A 19,165-nucleotide genomic window follows, 5' to 3' on the forward strand; every position below is an offset into this window, starting at 1 on the left:
GAACAAGTGAATTTTCCTGTTTGTCTTTCGCTTGGATCTCGGAGTCCAGTCGAAGCCCAATATGTGAAGTCTGTCACAGGACTAGATGCTCTCCTGCACGCCACTGTTTTTGAAAGATTCTGTTTATTTTTTTATAGCCTAAACCGGCTGTTTTGAAAATAAAAATACTGATTTAAAGTGTTTGAAATGCAAGTTTTCTTTAAAACATAGTTACTTTTATTTCCACTAGGTGGCATCTGAACCATGGTTTCATTTATGTGGAGTCAACACTCAAGTCAATTCACTGCCAATACAAACTGATGGTGTTTAAAAGTGCCGTCAAGTCTCTATTGTAAGTGCGCTCTGTCCTTGCCTTTTTGCTTTTTAAACACAGTACCATTCAATGAAACTGGACTACTGGTCAAATGTTAGAGTAATTAAGATTTAATTCTTTTTTATTCTGCAGAAATTATTCACATGCTGATTTGATGCAAAGTTATAAATAAGACAGTTTAGAAAATATTGTTTGCTAATTAATTTTGTGGAAACATTTTTTCAGTATTCTTTGAAACGGTAGTTTAAAAGAACAGTATGCATAACACTGTTATAACTTTACTGCATTTGATCAGTTTAATGCATGCTTGCTGAATTAATTCTATTTATTAATTCATTTATTTATTGGTTTTTAAATCCACTTTGTCATGTATCACAGTTTGCACCAAATATAACTATACACTATATCAGGGGTATGAAATTACTATTAATATGGCTTAATTTAAGAGAGAATATATAATGATAATTCTCAAATTAAGAGGAATTCTCCTGTTTAGTAAATGTAATGTGTATTTATATAGCACATTTATCTTGTATGGCCATACACCCAAAGTGCTTCACAATCATGAGTTGGGTCTCTCCACCCCACCACCAGTGTGTAGCAGCCACAGGACCACGGCGCCAGTGCTCTCATCACACATCAGCTGTAGGTGGAGTGGTGAGACAGTGATAGAGCCAATTCAGTGGATGGCGATGATTGGGAGGTCATGATGGTTAAGGGCCTAGAGGGAATTTGGCCAGGACACCAGGGTTACACTGCTACTCTTTACAAGAAGTGCCATGGGATTTTTAATGACCACAGAGAGTCAGGACTTCGGTTTATCATCTCATTTGAAAGATGGCGCCCACTGACAGTGTAGCGTCACCATCACTCTTACTGGGGCATTAGGACTCACACAGAGTGCAGGTTGAGCTCCCCTTGCTAGCCTCACAAACACCACTTCCAACAGCAACCTAGCTTTCCCATGTGGTCTCCCATCCAAGTACTGACCAGGCTCAGCCCTGCTTAGCTTCAGTGAGTAACCGGTCTTGGGCTGCAGGGTGATACGGCTGCAGGCATAAATCTAGTTTCACACAAAGTTAAAAAAGCAAACTGTTTTAAAAGATCTTTTTACTAACTAGTTATTTAACTGACTATATTTTCGATGCTGTTAAAGAGCCCCTATTATGGGTTTTTGAAAATGCCCTTCCATGTAGTGTGTAACACAGCTCTAAGTGAAGTGAAAAATCCAGCTATGGCTTAAATCTGAAAGTGGACAGAGTTTTAAACTATTGATTTGTCAATAAAAGAGTCGACTCATAGTGCTTCAAATGAATCGTTTTGATAACGAGTCTTTAGCCGTTTTGGTGTGACATCAATATGAAACATAAACCCTGCCCAATTGTTGCGCATGCAAACCCTGGAACATTGAAGCCTGCTGTCCTGCCCACTAACACAGTAGCGAAGAAGAAGACAAACCAATCCCAGTTGAATCAAGTTGTGAAGACGCTGTGCTCAGACAGTTTGAGATACCTGTTGTAATTTGTTATTTGTCAGTCCGACAGTATTTAATTGGATGAACATTTTTTTGTTTTATGCAGAATATATAAATTCATTTAGATCATTTTAATCGTTACTATTGGAATGTGCAAAGACTTTCAAACAGCACAACAAAAAAAGTTTCTGAAGACAATCACCTACTGCACCTTTAAGGTAATTAGAATAAATTACCTAATTTACCTAAATGCATTGCCTGCAATAAGTGTTATGGTACTTCATTTAAGACATTGTTTAAAGCCCAGGGATAATTAATATATGGACAAAATTAAAATGCATAGTTTCATATATGCTCTATTGTTTATTTTGTGGTGTCGCAAAATACATTGTGGTAATGCGTTTTTATAATTTATCTGAATGCAATATTACACGAGGATGCAGACATGATTAACATGAGAATGAAAGTACAATGTTACATTTTTGCATTTTATGTAGATATTTTTTGTTGGACCTGTAATAATTTTCTCTTTAAGTGTTTTACGTTTTATTATTATTTATATTATATCTCTACATTTTTAATCACACATTTGCCTGAAGCTCAAAAAAAAGTCGGAAATATGATCAAATATAAATGAGTAAATTTCTGAATATGTAGCTTACTTAAAAAATAACATAGAAATAGTCCTTTACATGTGGTCAATTAATATATAAACTTTAATTAATTTGAATTTACAGAAATGGTAGACCTACTAGGCTAGGTATACATCGTGGGATACAGTTGAAGTCAGAATTAATGATTTTTTTTTTCTTTTTTTAAGTATTTCCCAAATTATGTTCAACAGAGCAAAGGAATTTTCACAGTATGTCTGATAATATTTTTTTCTTATGGAGAAAGTCTTATTTTTTTATTTTGGCTAGAATAAAAACAGTTAAAAAACATTTTAAGGTCAAAATGATTAGCCCCTTTAAGCTATTTTTTCGATTGTCTACAGAACAAACCATTGTTATACAATAACTTGCCTAATTACCCTATCCTGCCTAGTTAACCTAATTAACCTAGTTAAGCCTTTAAATGCCCTTTAAGCTGTATAGAAGTGTCTTGAAAAATATCTAGTAAAAATATTTTTACTGTCATCATGGCAAAGATCAAATACATCAGTTATTAGAAATGAGCTATTAAAACTATTATGTTTAGAAATGTGCTGGAAAAATCTGAAATTGGGAAAAACAGAAATTGGGGGAAAAATAAACAGGGGGGCTAATAATGAGGGGGGCCAATAATTTTAATTTCAACTGTATATCGTTATCATACGATGACTTTTATAATGATGTTCGACTTTTGCCATATCGCTCAGCCCTACAAAAGCCGGTTTTGATATTTCAAGAAATTTTACAAAGAACAAATATCTCATGTCACTATGATTTGACTTGTTTCTAGTCTGGATTTATTTTAGTAGCCTATTTAGATGGTTATTTGTTTATTATTCTGCAGTGTGGAGTGAGTTGTGGAAGTTGTCCCGCATCTCTTTCAATCTCTTCATAGCGCCGCAGATCTCCATCCTCCTCCTCTCCTCACTGCGGTACTGCACTCACACCCATCCAGTTAACCGGTTGTTTCCCTTCAGATGCTAAGCGTATAGAAGAGCCAAACCGAACGCTGCACTTTCGCCTTTAAAGAGAAAAACACAAATAAACGCAATTATTTTGTGCTGCGGAGGTAAGTGACATCATCACACACGTGTGTTCGCATGAATCTCCATCTGGGACAGGTCGTGCACGCGCGCGTCCGCACCTATGACTGCTGCTGAAGGTTACATGCGTTTAGGATTTTAGGGACGATTCAGACAATACATCACTGCGCTGAGGTGAGTGGTGTTGAGTCGAGCGCTCTGTTTACTGTTATCTGAGGCGCAGTTAATATGATCGGTATAAAGTTGCATGTGTCATAGTGCGGGCCACTGCGGCGCTCAGGAGAATGATGAAGCTGCACGTTTTTGCGGTACAGCTATTTTTGGATGCTCCTCTTGCCTGCGGGCCCAGGAAACCACTCGGTGTTTAATTTGAATGTGATCATGTGAAACGGCTCTATATGGTCTAGATTGCCTGCAAAAATATATTAGAGAGCATGTGTGGTGCGCATTTGAAATGTTTGGAATACTTATACAGAGATTTGAAGTGTTCTGCTGGTGATAAATGCAGAACTAATAATAATGACACAGAGAACATTATTTGGGATTCCTCAGGCTTACACTCTTCTGGAATAATATAGAGATTTTTTTTGTGAAGATGCATATTAAAGAATTTAAGCATAGATGGGGTCTCCATCTTGTTTCTGTCCTGAAAGGGTGTCTAGACACCTTCTCGGGAGGGCTATAAGAGTTCAGAGGCACATAGGCACTTTGGGATGGGTTTTGGACTGTGATTTGCACAAAAGACTGCATCATTCTAGTCTGTTCAGGTTCATTTAATGTTTTTAGTTATATATTTTACAGATTACATTTGGTTAAATTCCCCAACAATCTTCTTATGAGGCATCTTAATGTGTCTCTACAGTCTGTCAAAGGGATGGTTTTCTTGAAAATGAAAATGATTCCATCACCCATCACATAAAAATTGTATTCTTTTAACTCAAATGCAGGGAAAATATAGAGAAACCAAAGTTTGGGATGAAACAATACAACATTTTTATAGTGAAAATTTGTTCCCGTACATGTTGTTTGGTTCTCATTAATTTTTACTTTCTTCTTTCTCTAAATATGCAAGCCAAAACATTTAGTTTGCCAACATTCTTCAAAGTATCTTAATTCCTTATAAACGTTACCCAGGTGTGGAAAACCAGTGGGATGAGTAAAAAATGATTGGTTGAATTTTACTACATGTAATGTAATATCCCATTTTGCATAATAATAATGCAAATGTAATTACATTACATTACTAGTTGATCATTTAAAGGAATAGTTCACTCAAAACAAAACAAAATTGTCTTTTACTCACCCTTCACTTATCACAAGCCTATTTAAGTTTCTGTCTGTTGTTAAAGATATTTTGAAGAAAGCTGGAAACCTGTAACCTCTAACTTCTATACTATTTGTTTTCCTTGTTGTGGAAGCCAATGGTTACCTGTTTTTCCAAAGATCAGAATATCTTTGATCAATACAATTTCCCAGTGACCACCATTATTTTTAAATGGTTTAGGTAAAGCTAAACAAAACCTGAATGTACTTTAGTTTATTTGTAATTTAATGTAAAATTTATTAGTTTTATTAATGTTATTAAGCCTCTCGTGGATAAATTAATATGACATTATAAATATGTACATTAAGCATCTTTTCAAACATTTTTTATTTAAAGATTTTTGCTTATACCATATTTTTCTATTGTAGTTTATAGTTTATTAATATTTAACTGAAAAGCCATTATATGCCTGTTGCATTCCTATATGGAGGACGTTTATGCCTGAGATAAGATGCCAATTTTGTTACTACCTTTTTTTTTGAACCTCTTCGTTGACTTAAATATTATAGATATGCACAGAGTTCACTTATTAAATAAGTTTAAGAAAACAAGCTACTGATTTTTTAAGGAAAGTCAACTAATCACATTTTACAATGCTGCATGGTTTCATTAAAAACATTAACATTTCAACTGACTTTCAGGCAGAAAAGACTGCATGCATGAGCATGGGTAAATTTTATCATAATGCTCATTCATCTATATTTTTGTCCATCTCATCTCTTTTCTCTGCCCTGTATTATCGTCATTCTAATCTAGTTTCCCATTCAGTTCAACTTTCATCTTCGTAACCAGTTGTTCTTTCACATCTTATCTGAAACGGTGTCTCTGTGATTGTGATTTTAGCATTTAACCAGGCCTCAAACTGACTGACATCAGCATGGGCATAGAGAGTCAGGGTCCAAGTCACCCTGCAGGAAATCTGATGCCACGGCAGGTCAAGACCTTTCAAAATGTGGAGCCCAAAGCTCTGGGGGTGAGTCAAACTCACAAAAAGTGCAACATACAGTATCGATTTCTAAATTAGAGGACCAGTTATTTCACCCAAGCCACTGAATTGCACATTTTTACAATCCACATTTTTCCTATGGCCCATGATGTGTTTCGTCAGTAATAGGAGTTACTTCCATTAAACTGTAAACAGCCAATGAAGCACACTACCTGACAAAAGTCTTGTTGTCAATCCCAGTTGTAAGAGCAACAAATAATAACTTGACTTCTAGTTGATCATTTGAAAAAGTGTCAGGAGGTAGATTTTTGATGAATCATCTGTTGACCTGCATCCCAATCATCACAAATGCTGCAGAAGACCTATTGGAACCCGCATTGACCCAAGATTCTCACATAAATGAGTCAAGTTTGGTGAAGGAAAAATCATGGTTTGGGGTTACATTCAGTTTGGAGGCGTGCGAGAGATCTGCAGAGTGGATGGCAACATCAACAGCCTGAGGTATCAAGACGTTAAGGCAAATACTTCAGCAGGATAGCGCTCCTCATACTTCAGCCTCCACATCAAAGTTACTGAACCCAAAGAAGGTCAAGGTGCTCCAGAATTGGCCACCCCAGTCACCAGAAATGAACATTATTGAGTATGTCTGAGATAAGATGAAGGATGAGCCATTGAAGATGAATTCAAATAATCTTGATGACCTCTGGGAGTCCTGCAAGAACGCTTTGCCATTCCAGATGTCTTTATTATTAAAGTTATTTGAGTGATTGCGGAGATGTATGGATGCAGTCGTCCAAGCTCATGGGAGTCATACACAATATTAATTCTTTTTCCACTGCACCATGACTTTATATTCTAAACTGTACATTATTTCTGTGACAAGACTTTTGTCTAAGGAAAGTCAGACATTACTGTCCTAAATAATAAAATGATTAATAATTAAAAATCAAGGCATGATCATATTTTATTTTGGTAGAATGAGTGTAAACTGAGGCCTTTGCCTGTCATATAAACCACTTCTGATACCAAATGATCAACTAGAAGTCAAGTTATTATTTGTTGTTCCTAAAACTTGGATAGGCGACAAGACTTTTGTCAGGTAGTGTGTAATAAAAGAGAAAAAAATGGATACAATGGGGTGCCATTATTCTAAAAAATTCTACTCAGAATTAACAAATAATTTTCAGCAGACCATGAAAAGCCCCAAGAGTCTGTACCCTGCAATATTACAGACATATATTAAATATTACCACAGTGTTGGGAATACAAAGGGAAAATAATCTGGAGAAACACAATGGGGAACTCAAAAGTGCACAGACACCATGTCTTATGATACTCATGTCAGATTCAAATTCTAAGCTTAGTGTTGTTATTAAGAAAAATAAAGCACAAAGCCAATCTTACCTTATTTTCTCCATGTATATTATTATTTATAACACAACTTTATTATTTGAAGTCATTTGTTTCAGCTATTTTAAACTGAAATTTCCCAAATTGGAAGAACAACCCATAATTTTAAACACTTTACTCACGTCAGAAAAGGTAGATACGATCAAAAAGTACATTTGAATAACCAACACAATCTCATGGCAATTCGTAACTTTTTGATTTAGTGGCTAATTCGTACGAATTCGTACAATCTAATTCGTACAATTTTGTACGATTTGCTCATCCCCCAATGACGGTTGGGTTTAGGGGTGGGGTTAAGTGCCACGCCTCCTTTTTAAAATCGTACAATTTCGTACGACTGAACTCGTACGAATTAGCCACTAAACTGACAAAACGTAAAATACTTACATTTTCTCGTGAGATCAGGCTGGAAAAACCCAAAAATATTATAAATTTTTTGAAGACTTCTGAACCTTTTAGTTCCATCTTGAATTTCTTCTAAAACAGGGTATCGACGAGGTCTTAAAAACTGTTAAAAAGTCTTAAATTAACTGAAATATTTTGTTGTAGGTCTTAAATCATTTTAAACAGGTCTTAATTTTCTTCCGTCCATGTAAAGCTACCCAATCGGGCCAAAACCCATCCAATCACTCTGACAAAAGTTTATTTATTAACTCTTATTTATTAACTCTATTTACCAACTCTATTTATATTTATGAACACATTGTTTAATTCTCTTTCTCACACTAACAATTGTTTTTAATGTTTTTTTAATGTTTTAACTGAGCCTGAAAGTCATCATTCCTAATGGTCAAATTGGTTAAATTTCATTCCTAATGGTCCTAAAAAGTCTTAAATTTGACTTGATGAAACTTGCAGAAATGAGCATTTCTCTCAGGCTTTGATTTATTTTCAGTTATTTCATTTTAGACAATGAAAAGAGCACGTTCTTTACTATAAAAGTTTACCATAAATACTGAACTTACACACAGGAGCCTAAGAAAAAATCTATATTTTAGAAAACAATAATGTTAATGTAAATGTTAAATTCCAGAACTCTTCAATTGACCCCCAAACTAAATCTTTAATACCAAGCAAAAGTAAATCTATTTTATTGAATTCAAATATTTCTGCTATTTTTTTGGACATCATATCAAGATTACTAACCATGTTCTGTTATTCACAGTCCATTCAGATCATTATTGCCGTGCTGTGCTTGTGTCTGAGCATCACCATTCTTCAGCTCTACGAAGAGATCCACTTCTCTCCTGATGTCATTGTTGTGATTGTGATTGTTGTTCAGGTACATTAAATTTGCACATGTTCATTAAATCTTGCCATTTAATCTGTCGTGAATGTTGTTGTTACTGTGGATGTTGGGAACTTCAGTAAATCTCTAACCTGTTGTTTTTTTAGCTGCTTGTGTCTGGATCCATTTTAATCCATGCTGGAAGATTCCCATCTCTATTCTGGGTGAGTACAAGTTCAGAGTTGCAGAATCAATAAATCTACCTGCCTACTAACTACAAACCCACCCTAAACCCATGTGACGGTCGTCATTTAGGTTTTTCCTTATTATGGTATGAGCGATTGTGTGATTGGATGACAGCTGACAGCTGTCATCCAATCACACAATCGCTCATACCATAATAAGGAAAAACCTAAATGACAACCGTCACACTCTCCCCCCATGGAAAAGATCAGTCAAAGTTGGAGGCTGTGATCTAAACCTACTTACAACAAGAAATCCTTAGATCTTCCTTAGAAGACCTAAACTTTATGCAGCAATAAAAGACATTCAACAGCTTTCCACACTAAAAACTCTACTCACCAAATAATCTGACATATACATATGGAAATCAGACAAGTGATCACTGGATCTCAGGACTATACAAATCCGAGAAATTCCTCATCTTCGGACTCTTCAACAAAAATTTTTAAACAGTTGACTAAATCAATGTTTCTTAAATTTGTTGTGCCTGTTTAAGATTTTCCTGAAGGATTTGTGCTTTGATTTGAGTTGAGTTTGTTTTGCTTTGCATATCGTTGTGCTTGTCTTTTTACATGACTATTTATGCATTTATGTTTTTGATTGGCATTTGTGTTTTGTTTTTGTGTTTAACATTTTTGCTTTCTGTTTTGTTTAGCTTTTTGTGTTGTTGTTGTTGTTGTTGTTGTTGTTGTTGTTGTTGTTGTTGTTCTGCCTGTTTGTTTTTCGATGTAAATTTGGCTTCTGTTTTGGTTGGCATTTGCGTTTTGATTCATGTTGCATTATGTTTTGCTTTGTATTCTGTTTAGTTTTCTTTAGCTAAGGTTTTAGCTGTTTGTTTTTGTTTGCTTAGCTCTTTTTCTGTTGCTATTTCATTTTTCTTTTCTTTTGTATTTTGTTTCATTTTGCATTAAATTTTACTTTTCATGATTGTTCCTTTCGAGTAGCTTTGCGTTTGTTTTACTCTGCATTTTGTTTTATTTTCTTTATTCTGTAATTATTTTGTTGAATTTTTTGCTTTGCTTTTCATTATTTAGTTTTGTTCTATTTGAAACTGCGTTGCTTGTTTTGTTTGAAGTTTTGATTTGATTTGTGTCTTGATCATTGTGTATTTTTTGCTCTTTTTTACCTTTAGTTGAGTTTTGTTTTGTTTTGTTTTGTTTTGTTTTGTTTTGTTTTGTTTTGTTTTGTTTTGTTTTGTGTTTTGTTTTGTTTTGTTTTGTTTTGTTTTGTTTTGTTTTGGTTTGTTTTGGTTTGGGTTGGGTTGGGTTTGGTTTGGTTTGGTTTGGTTTGGTTTTGTGTTTTGTTTTGTTTTGGTTTGGTTTGGTTTGGTTTGGTTTGGTTTGGTTTTGTGTTTTGGTTTGGTTTGGTTTGGTTTGGGTTGGGTTGGGTTGGGTTTGGTTTGGTTTGGTTTTGTGTTTTGTTTTGGTTTGGTTTGGTTTGGTTTGGTTTTGTTTTGTTTTGTTTTGTGTTTTGTTTTGTTTTGTTTTGTTTTGGTTTGGTTTGGTTTGGTTTGGTTTGGTTTGGTTTTGGTTTGGTCTTGTCTTGTCTTGTCTTGTCTTGTCTTGTCTTGTCTTGTCTTGTCTTGTCTTGTTTTGTTTTGTTTTGTTTTGTCTTGTTTTGTTCCCATAGTTCCATTTGTGTTATTTTATAGTCTTAAAGGGCACCTATGATGAAAATCATCTTTTGTAAGCTGTTAGTTTTGTTCTGTTTGAAACTGCGTTGCTTGTTTTGTTTGAAGTTTTGATTTGATTTGTGTCTTGATCATTGTGTATTTTTTGCTCTTTTTTACCTTTAGTTGAGTTTTGTTTTGTTTTGTTTTGTTTTGTTTTGTTTTGTTTTGTTTTGTTTTGTTTTGGTTAGTTTTGTTTTGTTTTGTTTTGTGTTTTGTTTTGTTTTGTTTTGTTTTGTTTTGTTTTGTTTTGTTTTGTTTTGTTTTGTTTTGTTTTGTTTTGGGTTGGGTTGGGTTGGGTTGGGTTTGGTTTGGTTTTGTGTTTTGTTTTGGTTTGGTTTGGTTTTGGTTTGGTTTGGTTTGGTTTTGGTTTGGTTTGGTTTTGGTCTTGTCTTGTCTTGTCTTGTCTTGTCTTGTCTTGTCTTGTCTTGTCTTGTCTTGTCTTGTTTTGTTTTGTTTTGTTTTGTTTTGTTTTGTCTTGTTTTGTTCCCATAGTTCCATTTGTGTTATTTTATAGTCTTAAAGGGCACCTATGATGAAAATCATCTTTTGTAAGCTGTTTGGACAAAACGGTGTGTAGGTATAGTGTGTCCACTGTCATATTGGAGTGATATAAACCCAATAGGTCTCTTTTTTAAAAATTTGCTGACGTTAAAATGGGATCCAAATCCCAATGATTTTGAGTCCCACCCCAATGTGAGGTAGGAGTGCGGTTTTCCCTGCCAATGCCTACAATTGATTGGCAGGTACAATTTCTTTATAATAACATGTATACACATGTCCACAGAACATTTTTTCGCAAATAAACTGGGATAAAAACATGTTACAACTCTCTGTGATCAGCTGCACCTCAATAATTAAGTGCATGTTTGTAATAAAGATAGTAAAACCAATATGTAATTCTCAGCCATTATAAACAACATGGCTGCATGGTGTCAGTAAACACGCATATATGTGTGTGTGTGTGTGTGTGTGTGTGTGTGTGTGTGTGTGTATCGCAAATCACATTTGTGTGTGACTCATCATTGCAGAAAGGCTTGAATAGATTCCATCACAAATATATAAAATAAACTTACTTGGTATTTCTGACTAGTGACCTTATTTTAGCTTCATCCATGTCTGTCTCTATCACTGACAGCTGTTAGTGGAGTTAAAGGACTGCTGACGTAACGCATGAGAAACAAACACGCACATTGGAGTGGTGGGCAAGGAGAAGCAGCTCATTTGGATTTAAAACCACAGGCTACAAAAACAGCTATGTCTTCAGACACCAAAATGGGCAGATTCTACATTATATAATGAATAACCAATGGGTGTTTTGAGCTGAAACTTTACAGACACATTCTGCAGACACCAAAGTCTTATTTTACATCTTGAAAAAGAGATAAAATAGGTGACCTTTAAAGAAAGGTGTGTCAACTTTTTGACTGATGCTGATCATTATTATATCACTCTTTTCTCAATACTGCATAGTGATACTGCACTTTGTATATTTTCAACAAATTACAGTAATAGTCCTATGTAGTAAATGTTGTCCCATTGTGTCAAGGTGAAAGCCACCCTGGTTGCTCATCTGGTCAGTGCAGCGTTCTCCACTGCTGTTCTTGGGCTTCTCTCTCGTCATCTGCCTTACCGTCAGGACACGTACCACTGTGAGCACTGCCGGAGACTGGAGATCTACTCTGTGGTGAGCTCAATGATCACGCCTTGCATTGTTTCTATATCTGCGCACATATAATAGATCTGTAGATCTTCACACTGTATGTTGAGGATCAATGCATGTTGGTGCAGTGGGAAGGATGAAACAGTGTAAAGCGGGTCTGATGTGATGAACTGGCCACATCAACTTTCTTGTTACAGTTTTTTCTTTAAGACATTTCCTTGATGCCTTTTCAAAGGACTGTACCCAAGTGCAAAACATTGCATCTTCAAATCTTTCAATACAAACTATAATGATGGGATGGAAGAATGCTAAATGGAGTTTAAGAACCATTTGTGTGTGTTTTAACTGTGAAATTAGACTTCAATCATTAACTGTAAGTAACTTCATGTCAACCAGCAGTCATTAGAGTATTTTCTTAATATCTGCTTTATTTTGATTGACCCAATGTACATTCTAACTTGAAATATTTTTGCAACTACATGCTTGTATTTTTTTTTATTAATTCTTATCCCTAATCCTGAACCCAACCTTATAATATAAATCTCTATACTCTTTAAGAGTTAAATAAAGTGTAGTTGCAAAATTGTCTGAAGTAGACTGTTAAAACAAAGCATTTAGTATTGTTGAATCTTATTTTAAAGTTATAATTAGTGATTACATTTTCTGTTTACATATTTAGTCTGGAGGGGCTTGATGAAATGAAGGGTTATGTTATTGGCATGGATACAATGTTTTTTTTAAAGATAGTGAGATGATGTTGTTGTTTAGGATTAATCAGATAATAAGTTTAAATTCTGACCCTGGACCACACAAAAAGTGTTGGGTCGGACAAGTAAATATGTATTAATATGGGTCAAAATGATCTATTTTTCTTTTATAAAAAATCATTAGAATATTAAATACACATATTGTAAATTTCCCACCCTAAATATATCAAACCTCTGCATTACCAGCCTGATCTCATGAGAAAATAGAACTATTTTTTGCTTTGTCAGTTTAGTGGCTAATTCGTACGAATTCCTTGAGTTCAGTCGTATGAAATGTAAGATTTTAAAAAGGAGGAGAGGCACCAAACCTTACCCCTAAACCAAACTGTCATTGCGGAATAAGCAAGTCATACTAAAATGTACGAATGAGATCATACGAATTAGCCACTAAATCAAAAAGTTACGAATTGCCGTGAGAGAGTGTTGGCGTTACTGAGATCTTAATTTGGACAATCTCAGGACTTTTTTTTTCTTTAAGATATTCACGTTGTATTTTTGCCACATATTGTCATATTGTCCTAGAAAACCATACATTAAAGATAAAAAATTATTTATTCAGCTTTCAGATTATATATAAATCTCAATTTTTGAAAAAAGGACCCTTATGACTGATTTTGAGGTCCAGGGTCACAATTGGAATGCAAATTTGAGCATTGTACAGCAGTTGTACAAATGGATAGCAGTGCTTTTTTACATAAGATATGATACAGTTATATGTAGACATTTCTCCTATTTATTTGTTACCGCTTTGTAAGATAATAGTTGGCCTATAATATATTTAGTTATGACAGTAAAAACCTTAAGGATACTGATCCTTTGCACTTGGTACAGGCTTTTTCCATTGCTGGAGAAATGAATAAAAACAGTGCCCTTCAAAGGTATTTGGACTGAAACACTAGAATTGTTACACAGCAAATATTTCAGTTCTGTGCAAATAATGATCATATTGGCACTGCTCCTGAAGAAATGTGATAATGGGATGTGAAATATTGTTTTCCCTCCTATTTTTACTCACATGCTGTGCATATTTATACACTTTTGAAAAGTTTTAAAGGTATCAGAAATATTTCAAGCTTATTTCTGTTAATTAAAGTTGTCTAATTATGCTTGGTTTTTGTCTCAAGTCCAAAACCTTTCTGAGGGCACTGAAGTTTGTCAAGGAAGCCAAAAAACTGTAACAGTTTTTCTTAAATCGGCTAATCGGGTGTGCTTGCAGCGATATTTGTATATGAATAATCGCTTTATAGCTATATTTATCAAATGACCCCGGTTTTCTGTGTCTGCTTTTCCAAAGCAACAATATTGTTACAGGAAGTGCACTTATACTGTCGAGAGAAATTGTAAAGTAAGTAATTCTTACCTTCATGTTTTCTTTTTGTTGACATGAATGTGCTTAAATATTTGCTGATAGTAAAAGAAAAACAGGTAACTTAAGGAGTAATGTTTTCTTAAAATTGTATGATTGTGGCAAATTTTTGTAGCAATTTACGAACAAATGATATGATGGTGGTATATGAAGTGGTTTAGTATGCCAAACTTCACCCTAAAGTTGAGGATCTTCTTATTTTTTTTATTGTCTTTATCTAAAAAAAAGGTATAGCTTTGTGTACATTTGTGTTTCACTACTGAATGCATGTGGGTGATCTTGAAGATTGTGTTGTCAGTTTTGCACTTTGGGCCAGTTTTCTGAAAATGCTTCAGAATGAAAGATACCTCTAATTATTTTGAAATAATGTTATGAAAATTCAGACAGATTTTCACTGCATTTAAACATTACTGCATTAGCTGCTGTATTTATATGTTTGTGCACATGTTTGTTAGTTACATAACTTGAGGCCAGATTTTTTTAAAAAGACCAATTTAAATAAGAGCTCAATTCCAGAATGATGAGCGTAGAAGTTTATGTGGATGATTTTCTGTGCAATTTTAGAACAACCCAAATTAGAGAACACAAACCCAACATCTCATTTACATATACCAATGCAATAAATGCAGCTCAAATTAGCATAGTGGCAAATAATCAGAGCCATAAGATCTGGTACTATAACCAGACAAGGTGCGAGATTTTTTGTTCTGTAACATTTGTGAGGGGGACTAGTCAAATACCAGCCTGATTTCACGAGGAAACGTAAGTATTTTACGTTTTGTCAGTTTAGTGGCTAATTCGTACGAATCCATACTAGTTCAGTCGTACGAAAATGTACGATTTTAAAAAGAGGCGTAGCACCTAGCCCCACCCCTAACCCCAACCATCATTGGGTGATGAGCAAGTCATACTAAATTGTCCGAATTAGATCATATGAATTCAGACGAATTAGCCACTAAATCAAAAAGTTACGAATTGCCATGAGATTGTGTTGCAAAAACAGTAAGAAAATAATAATTTTAGTCTTAAAAAGTGACATGATATATTATGGTACACATATTGGGCAAAGGTATAGTTTTATTTTATTTTGGCTTATTAGCTTATTTATTGTTCAAAAAACAATCTTCACAAAATAGACTAGATTAATATAAGGAGCCACATGACAATGAGAAAAACCTTTTACATGCATGAAAGACATCAGATCTGGATAGCGCTCAGCTCGCATGCCTTATGTTCACTCACAGTGAGCAATATTCTGTGTTGCTTTACTGTATTTATTCGAGGTCATCCACAAGATGTACATTTTTGAATTTTGAGGATTGTGCTGGTATCACGTGACTCATAGTTGTTTGTTCCCAATCATCTTTTGATTCCTGAAGCAAATTGTTACAATCTGTCCAGCTCTAGACAGTGTGCAACATAATCAAGTCCACGCCGTCAATCTAATAATTCCAAAATTTTTCAATTCAAATATTTAAGTAATTTAAACAAGCATCAAATTCAAAATAAAAATCTTGCAAGCAAACAAAAATTCTGGTGCTGAAGGAGTTAAATCAGGCAGCCCAAGTCAAGAAAAACCGCAAGCTTCTCTCGATAGAACAAACGAGGAATCCTTTTATCATGCACTTTTCCAGCAACGCGGCACACCTGTAATGTACTCCAGCCTGCGCACATAAGGGAACAAGTGACCTCAAGACAATAGCGCCATCTAGTGGACATCCCAGGACCAGCAAAAGAGAAGAAAAACCCGTAGCAAAATTAAAAAGAACATATTTGGCAAACAATATATTCTTGGAGGATGTGTTTCTCAGGCATTCCAAATAAATATATGCATGGCAAAAAAAATCATATACCACCCACTCTCTGGATGTAAATACACACAGTAATGTTAAAATGCCCAAAAGACTGCTGTTAGTAAATCTAGTCCTATATATCTTTTATTTGGCATCTTACATACATGTGTACAAGCACTTCAGCTTACTGTAGTAATCATTGTGTCTTGTGCTTATGTTGGTATTCGACAGCGATGTAAAATGGCTGTGTTGTTTTGTTGTCTTCTTTGGTCGTTCTCAGCACTTGATTGATGGCTTCTTGGCTACACTGGTTCTGTTTCTGGTGGTGGAGTTGACGATCTGCATTGTAGTCATCCTGTTTGGACTCAGTGCTCTGGCTAAAGGTGGTGTGCAGGTCAGTTAATAATGTGCACAATAAATATAGGACATAGGAGGATATTATATTGTTTGGTAGACGTTGCTTGAGCAAATTCTTTTCTTGGTTGTTGGTTTTTACTTGTATTTTTTGCCTCCAGCTTCCTGGTTTCAGACAGCGAGAAGCTCCACCTCAGCCTGAGGCCATCACCCCAAGCCAACCTCAGGTACACAGTGCTGCCTGCGTTGCTTAATGATGAGAGTTTAAATTCAACCTTCCCACACTCAAAACAATGACTACTACTTATTTATAATGAGCTGAAACAATATGATTCTTGAGTTTGTTTTGGGGCAACTTGATTGTTAATATACTTAAATTGGTTACATGTAATAAGATAACTTAATTTCTTCATGTTTTTCCCAAAACAAACTGATTGTTTGGAACCGAGCATTTTTTACAGTGTAGATCTAGCCAGTAACTTTATTATATGGTTTCCTTGTTATGCATCTCGTGAGGTATGAATAATTTTGTGCATGACTGTATGTATGAAATCTCATGCTCTCATGTGAACTGTATCTAGGCTTGCAAATATAGCAAAGACATTCAACAACCAAGTAGCATGTACACTCACCGGCCACTTTATTAGTACTTTCTAGTATCGGGTTGGACCCCATTTTGCCTTCAGAATCCTTCGTGGCATAGATTCAACAAGGTACTGGAAATATTCCTCAGAGATTTTGGTCCGTATTGACATGATAGCATCACGCATTTGCTACAGATTTATCGGCCGCACATCCATGATGTGAATCTCCCATTCTACCACATCCCACAGGTCCTCTATTGGATTGAGATCTGGTGAATGTGGAGGCCATTTGAGTTCAGTGAACTCATTGTCATGTTCAAGAAACCAATCTGAGATGATTCACGCTTTATGACATGGCGTGTTATCTGACCTCTAGTATCAACAAGGCATTTGCGCCCACAGAACTGCCTCTCACTGGATATTTTCTCTTTTTCAGACCATTCTCTGTAAACCCTAGAGATGGTTGTGCGTGAAAATCCCAGTAAATCAGCAGTTTCTGAAATACTCACACCAACCTGTCTGACACCAACAACCGTGCCACGTTCAAAGTCACTTAAATCACCTTTCTTCCCCATTCTGATGCTCAGTTTGAACTGCAGCAGATCATCTTGATCATATCTACATGCTTAAATGCATTGAGTTGCTGCCATGTGATTGACTAATTCGAAATTTGCATTGACGAGCAGTTGGACAGGTGTACCTAATAAAGTGGCCGGCGAGTGTATGTTTTGCAACTTTAAATTGTATGAAGATTTTAGCAAGACATGAAAAAATTGGAACTGCACGCATATAATAAACAGAATATGCATTAATGTTGTTGCTAATAGTTCTAATTCTTGGAGTGAGTGTGTCTTAGCTGTAGCTAGGTCCAGTTGTAGAAACTGTTAATCAAACAAACTTGCTTTCGTCCCAATCCTTTCAAACCCTGTAGGTGGAGGTGATGGTGTCAGAAGTGGAGACGATGCCAGAGCGTGAACCTGAACCTAAAACTGAGCCCATAGAAGAACTCCCCAGCCCCCCCACTGAACCTCAGGTGGCCCCCATTGACTCTTTGACAGACGTTTGACACTCATGTATGCCTATGTAAAATGTATGTATATTGCAAGGCGAGGGGTGCTAGTAATCAATAACAATTTAGCTTTGAGGGTTTTGTATTTTAGTTGTGTATGAAATTGACCTGATAGGACTGTACAAAATTGCGGTATGCCTAAAGCTATTCAGCTAAATTAACCTGTTCATATTTCACTCCTCCATATCATTCCAGACCCATAACTTTCTTCTGTATAATGAAAATGAATGGGGACCAGTTTTCAAGCTAAAAGATCAGAAAAATCTACTTAAAAGCAAAAACAAAAGTGGTCCATACAACTTTTATATTAAATCACAATTGTTTTTGAGGTACAATATTTTCTGCCATTATTCCTAAAGTCTTTTATTCCCTATTATAATGTATAAGTTGAAAGTCTCCCCAGACAAGAACAAATGTAGGGCAGGGCTTAATGACAGGCAGTTGATTGGATTGTCACAGTAGATGTTTGTGGTTTGCTATTGGTGGATCTCATGCTAGGTGCTGTTTACTCCAATGTGTTTTCGTTTTAAAGGCATATGTTTTTGTTATGGTGTCCATACTATTCTGGCCTCTTTGACCTGTGAAAACTGAGCATTTTGAAAACGCTAATGGAAACACTGGGGTTCAAGACTTTTGAAAACATCTAATTTACTGTTATGGATGTTTTCATCCAGTCTGGGGTGATTTTAAGTCTTAATTGGGTCATAAATTGTGTTTCAGACAAATCTTATTTTGAGAAAATGCTTTGAATTAAAAAAAAAAAAAAACTCAACGATACACTCTGAGTACATGTACTACTCTTTTGTTATGGTAAGGATTTAAACATCCATTGAATTAAACCGCTGTAAAAATGCATCAGATAAATATTTTTTAAATTAGTTTTGCATAAATCTGTTAATCAACCCCAGTCCTGATCAAAACTACTAAAAAACCTAGTAAATTGCTTAGAAAATGACAGGATTTTAACTCTTTAATTGGCAAATTCATAAATGATGTCACTGATTTGGTGAAAAAACACAAAAATGACGCATTGTCAATATAAAAAGTAATTGTGGACTGGATTTTTATCAAAGTCTTGGACATGTGAAACACCATTGGCTTTGATGCATTGTTTTTGATTGATTTAAATTTTGTCTCTCTAATTACTGTTGGTGGCTGTTTTTGCCCCATTGACTTCCATTATAACCTCTTTCCATTTATAACCACATTTTTTGATTATAAAACCATGACACAATATAATCATGCATTTTTGATTGTTTGTGGTTTTCC

At 35.1% G+C, this 19,165-nt stretch overlaps 1 protein-coding gene across 3 annotated transcripts; it reads left to right on the top strand.

The window, feature by feature from the left end:
* Positions 1-206: 206 nt before the first annotated feature.
* Positions 207-17,896, top strand: si:dkey-81h8.1 (uncharacterized protein LOC100034657 homolog). Of its 3 annotated transcripts, XM_056480076.1 has the most exons (10): positions 207-331; positions 3,282-3,506; positions 5,648-5,777; positions 8,326-8,442; positions 8,556-8,612; positions 11,850-11,987; positions 14,025-14,075; positions 16,170-16,283; positions 16,405-16,470; positions 17,759-17,896. In XM_056480076.1, exons 3-10 carry the CDS (start codon positions 5,682-5,684, stop codon positions 17,891-17,893), a joined length of 774 nt encoding a protein of 257 aa, XP_056336051.1. In that variant the 5' UTR covers positions 207-331; positions 3,282-3,506; positions 5,648-5,681; the 3' UTR covers positions 17,894-17,896. The 3 variants fall into 3 exon arrangements, with proteins under 3 accessions (XP_056336051.1, XP_056336050.1, XP_056336052.1); XM_056480075.1 differs by lacking the exons at positions 207-331; positions 3,282-3,506 and adding an exon at positions 3,529-3,654; XM_056480077.1 differs by lacking the exons at positions 207-331; positions 3,282-3,506; positions 14,025-14,075 and adding an exon at positions 3,529-3,654.
* Positions 17,897-19,165: the final 1,269 nt, after the last annotated feature.

This window comes from Danio aesculapii, chromosome 19 (genome assembly GCF_903798145.1).
Source record: "Danio aesculapii chromosome 19, fDanAes4.1, whole genome shotgun sequence".
In the NCBI taxonomy this organism is placed as follows: Eukaryota; Metazoa; Chordata; class Actinopteri; order Cypriniformes; family Danionidae; genus Danio; species Danio aesculapii.

Coding starts and splice junctions, on each gene's coding strand:
- si:dkey-81h8.1 (XM_056480076.1), top strand. CDS start 5,682: ATGGGCATAGAGAGTCAGGGTCCAAGTCACCCTGCAGGAAATCTGATG. Junction 5,778..8,325: donor TGGAGCCCAAAGCTCTGGGG/GTGAGTCAAACT, acceptor TGTTATTCACAG/TCCATTCAGATCATTATTGC. Junction 8,443..8,555: donor TGATTGTGATTGTTGTTCAG/GTACATTAAATT, acceptor TTGTTTTTTTAG/CTGCTTGTGTCTGGATCCAT.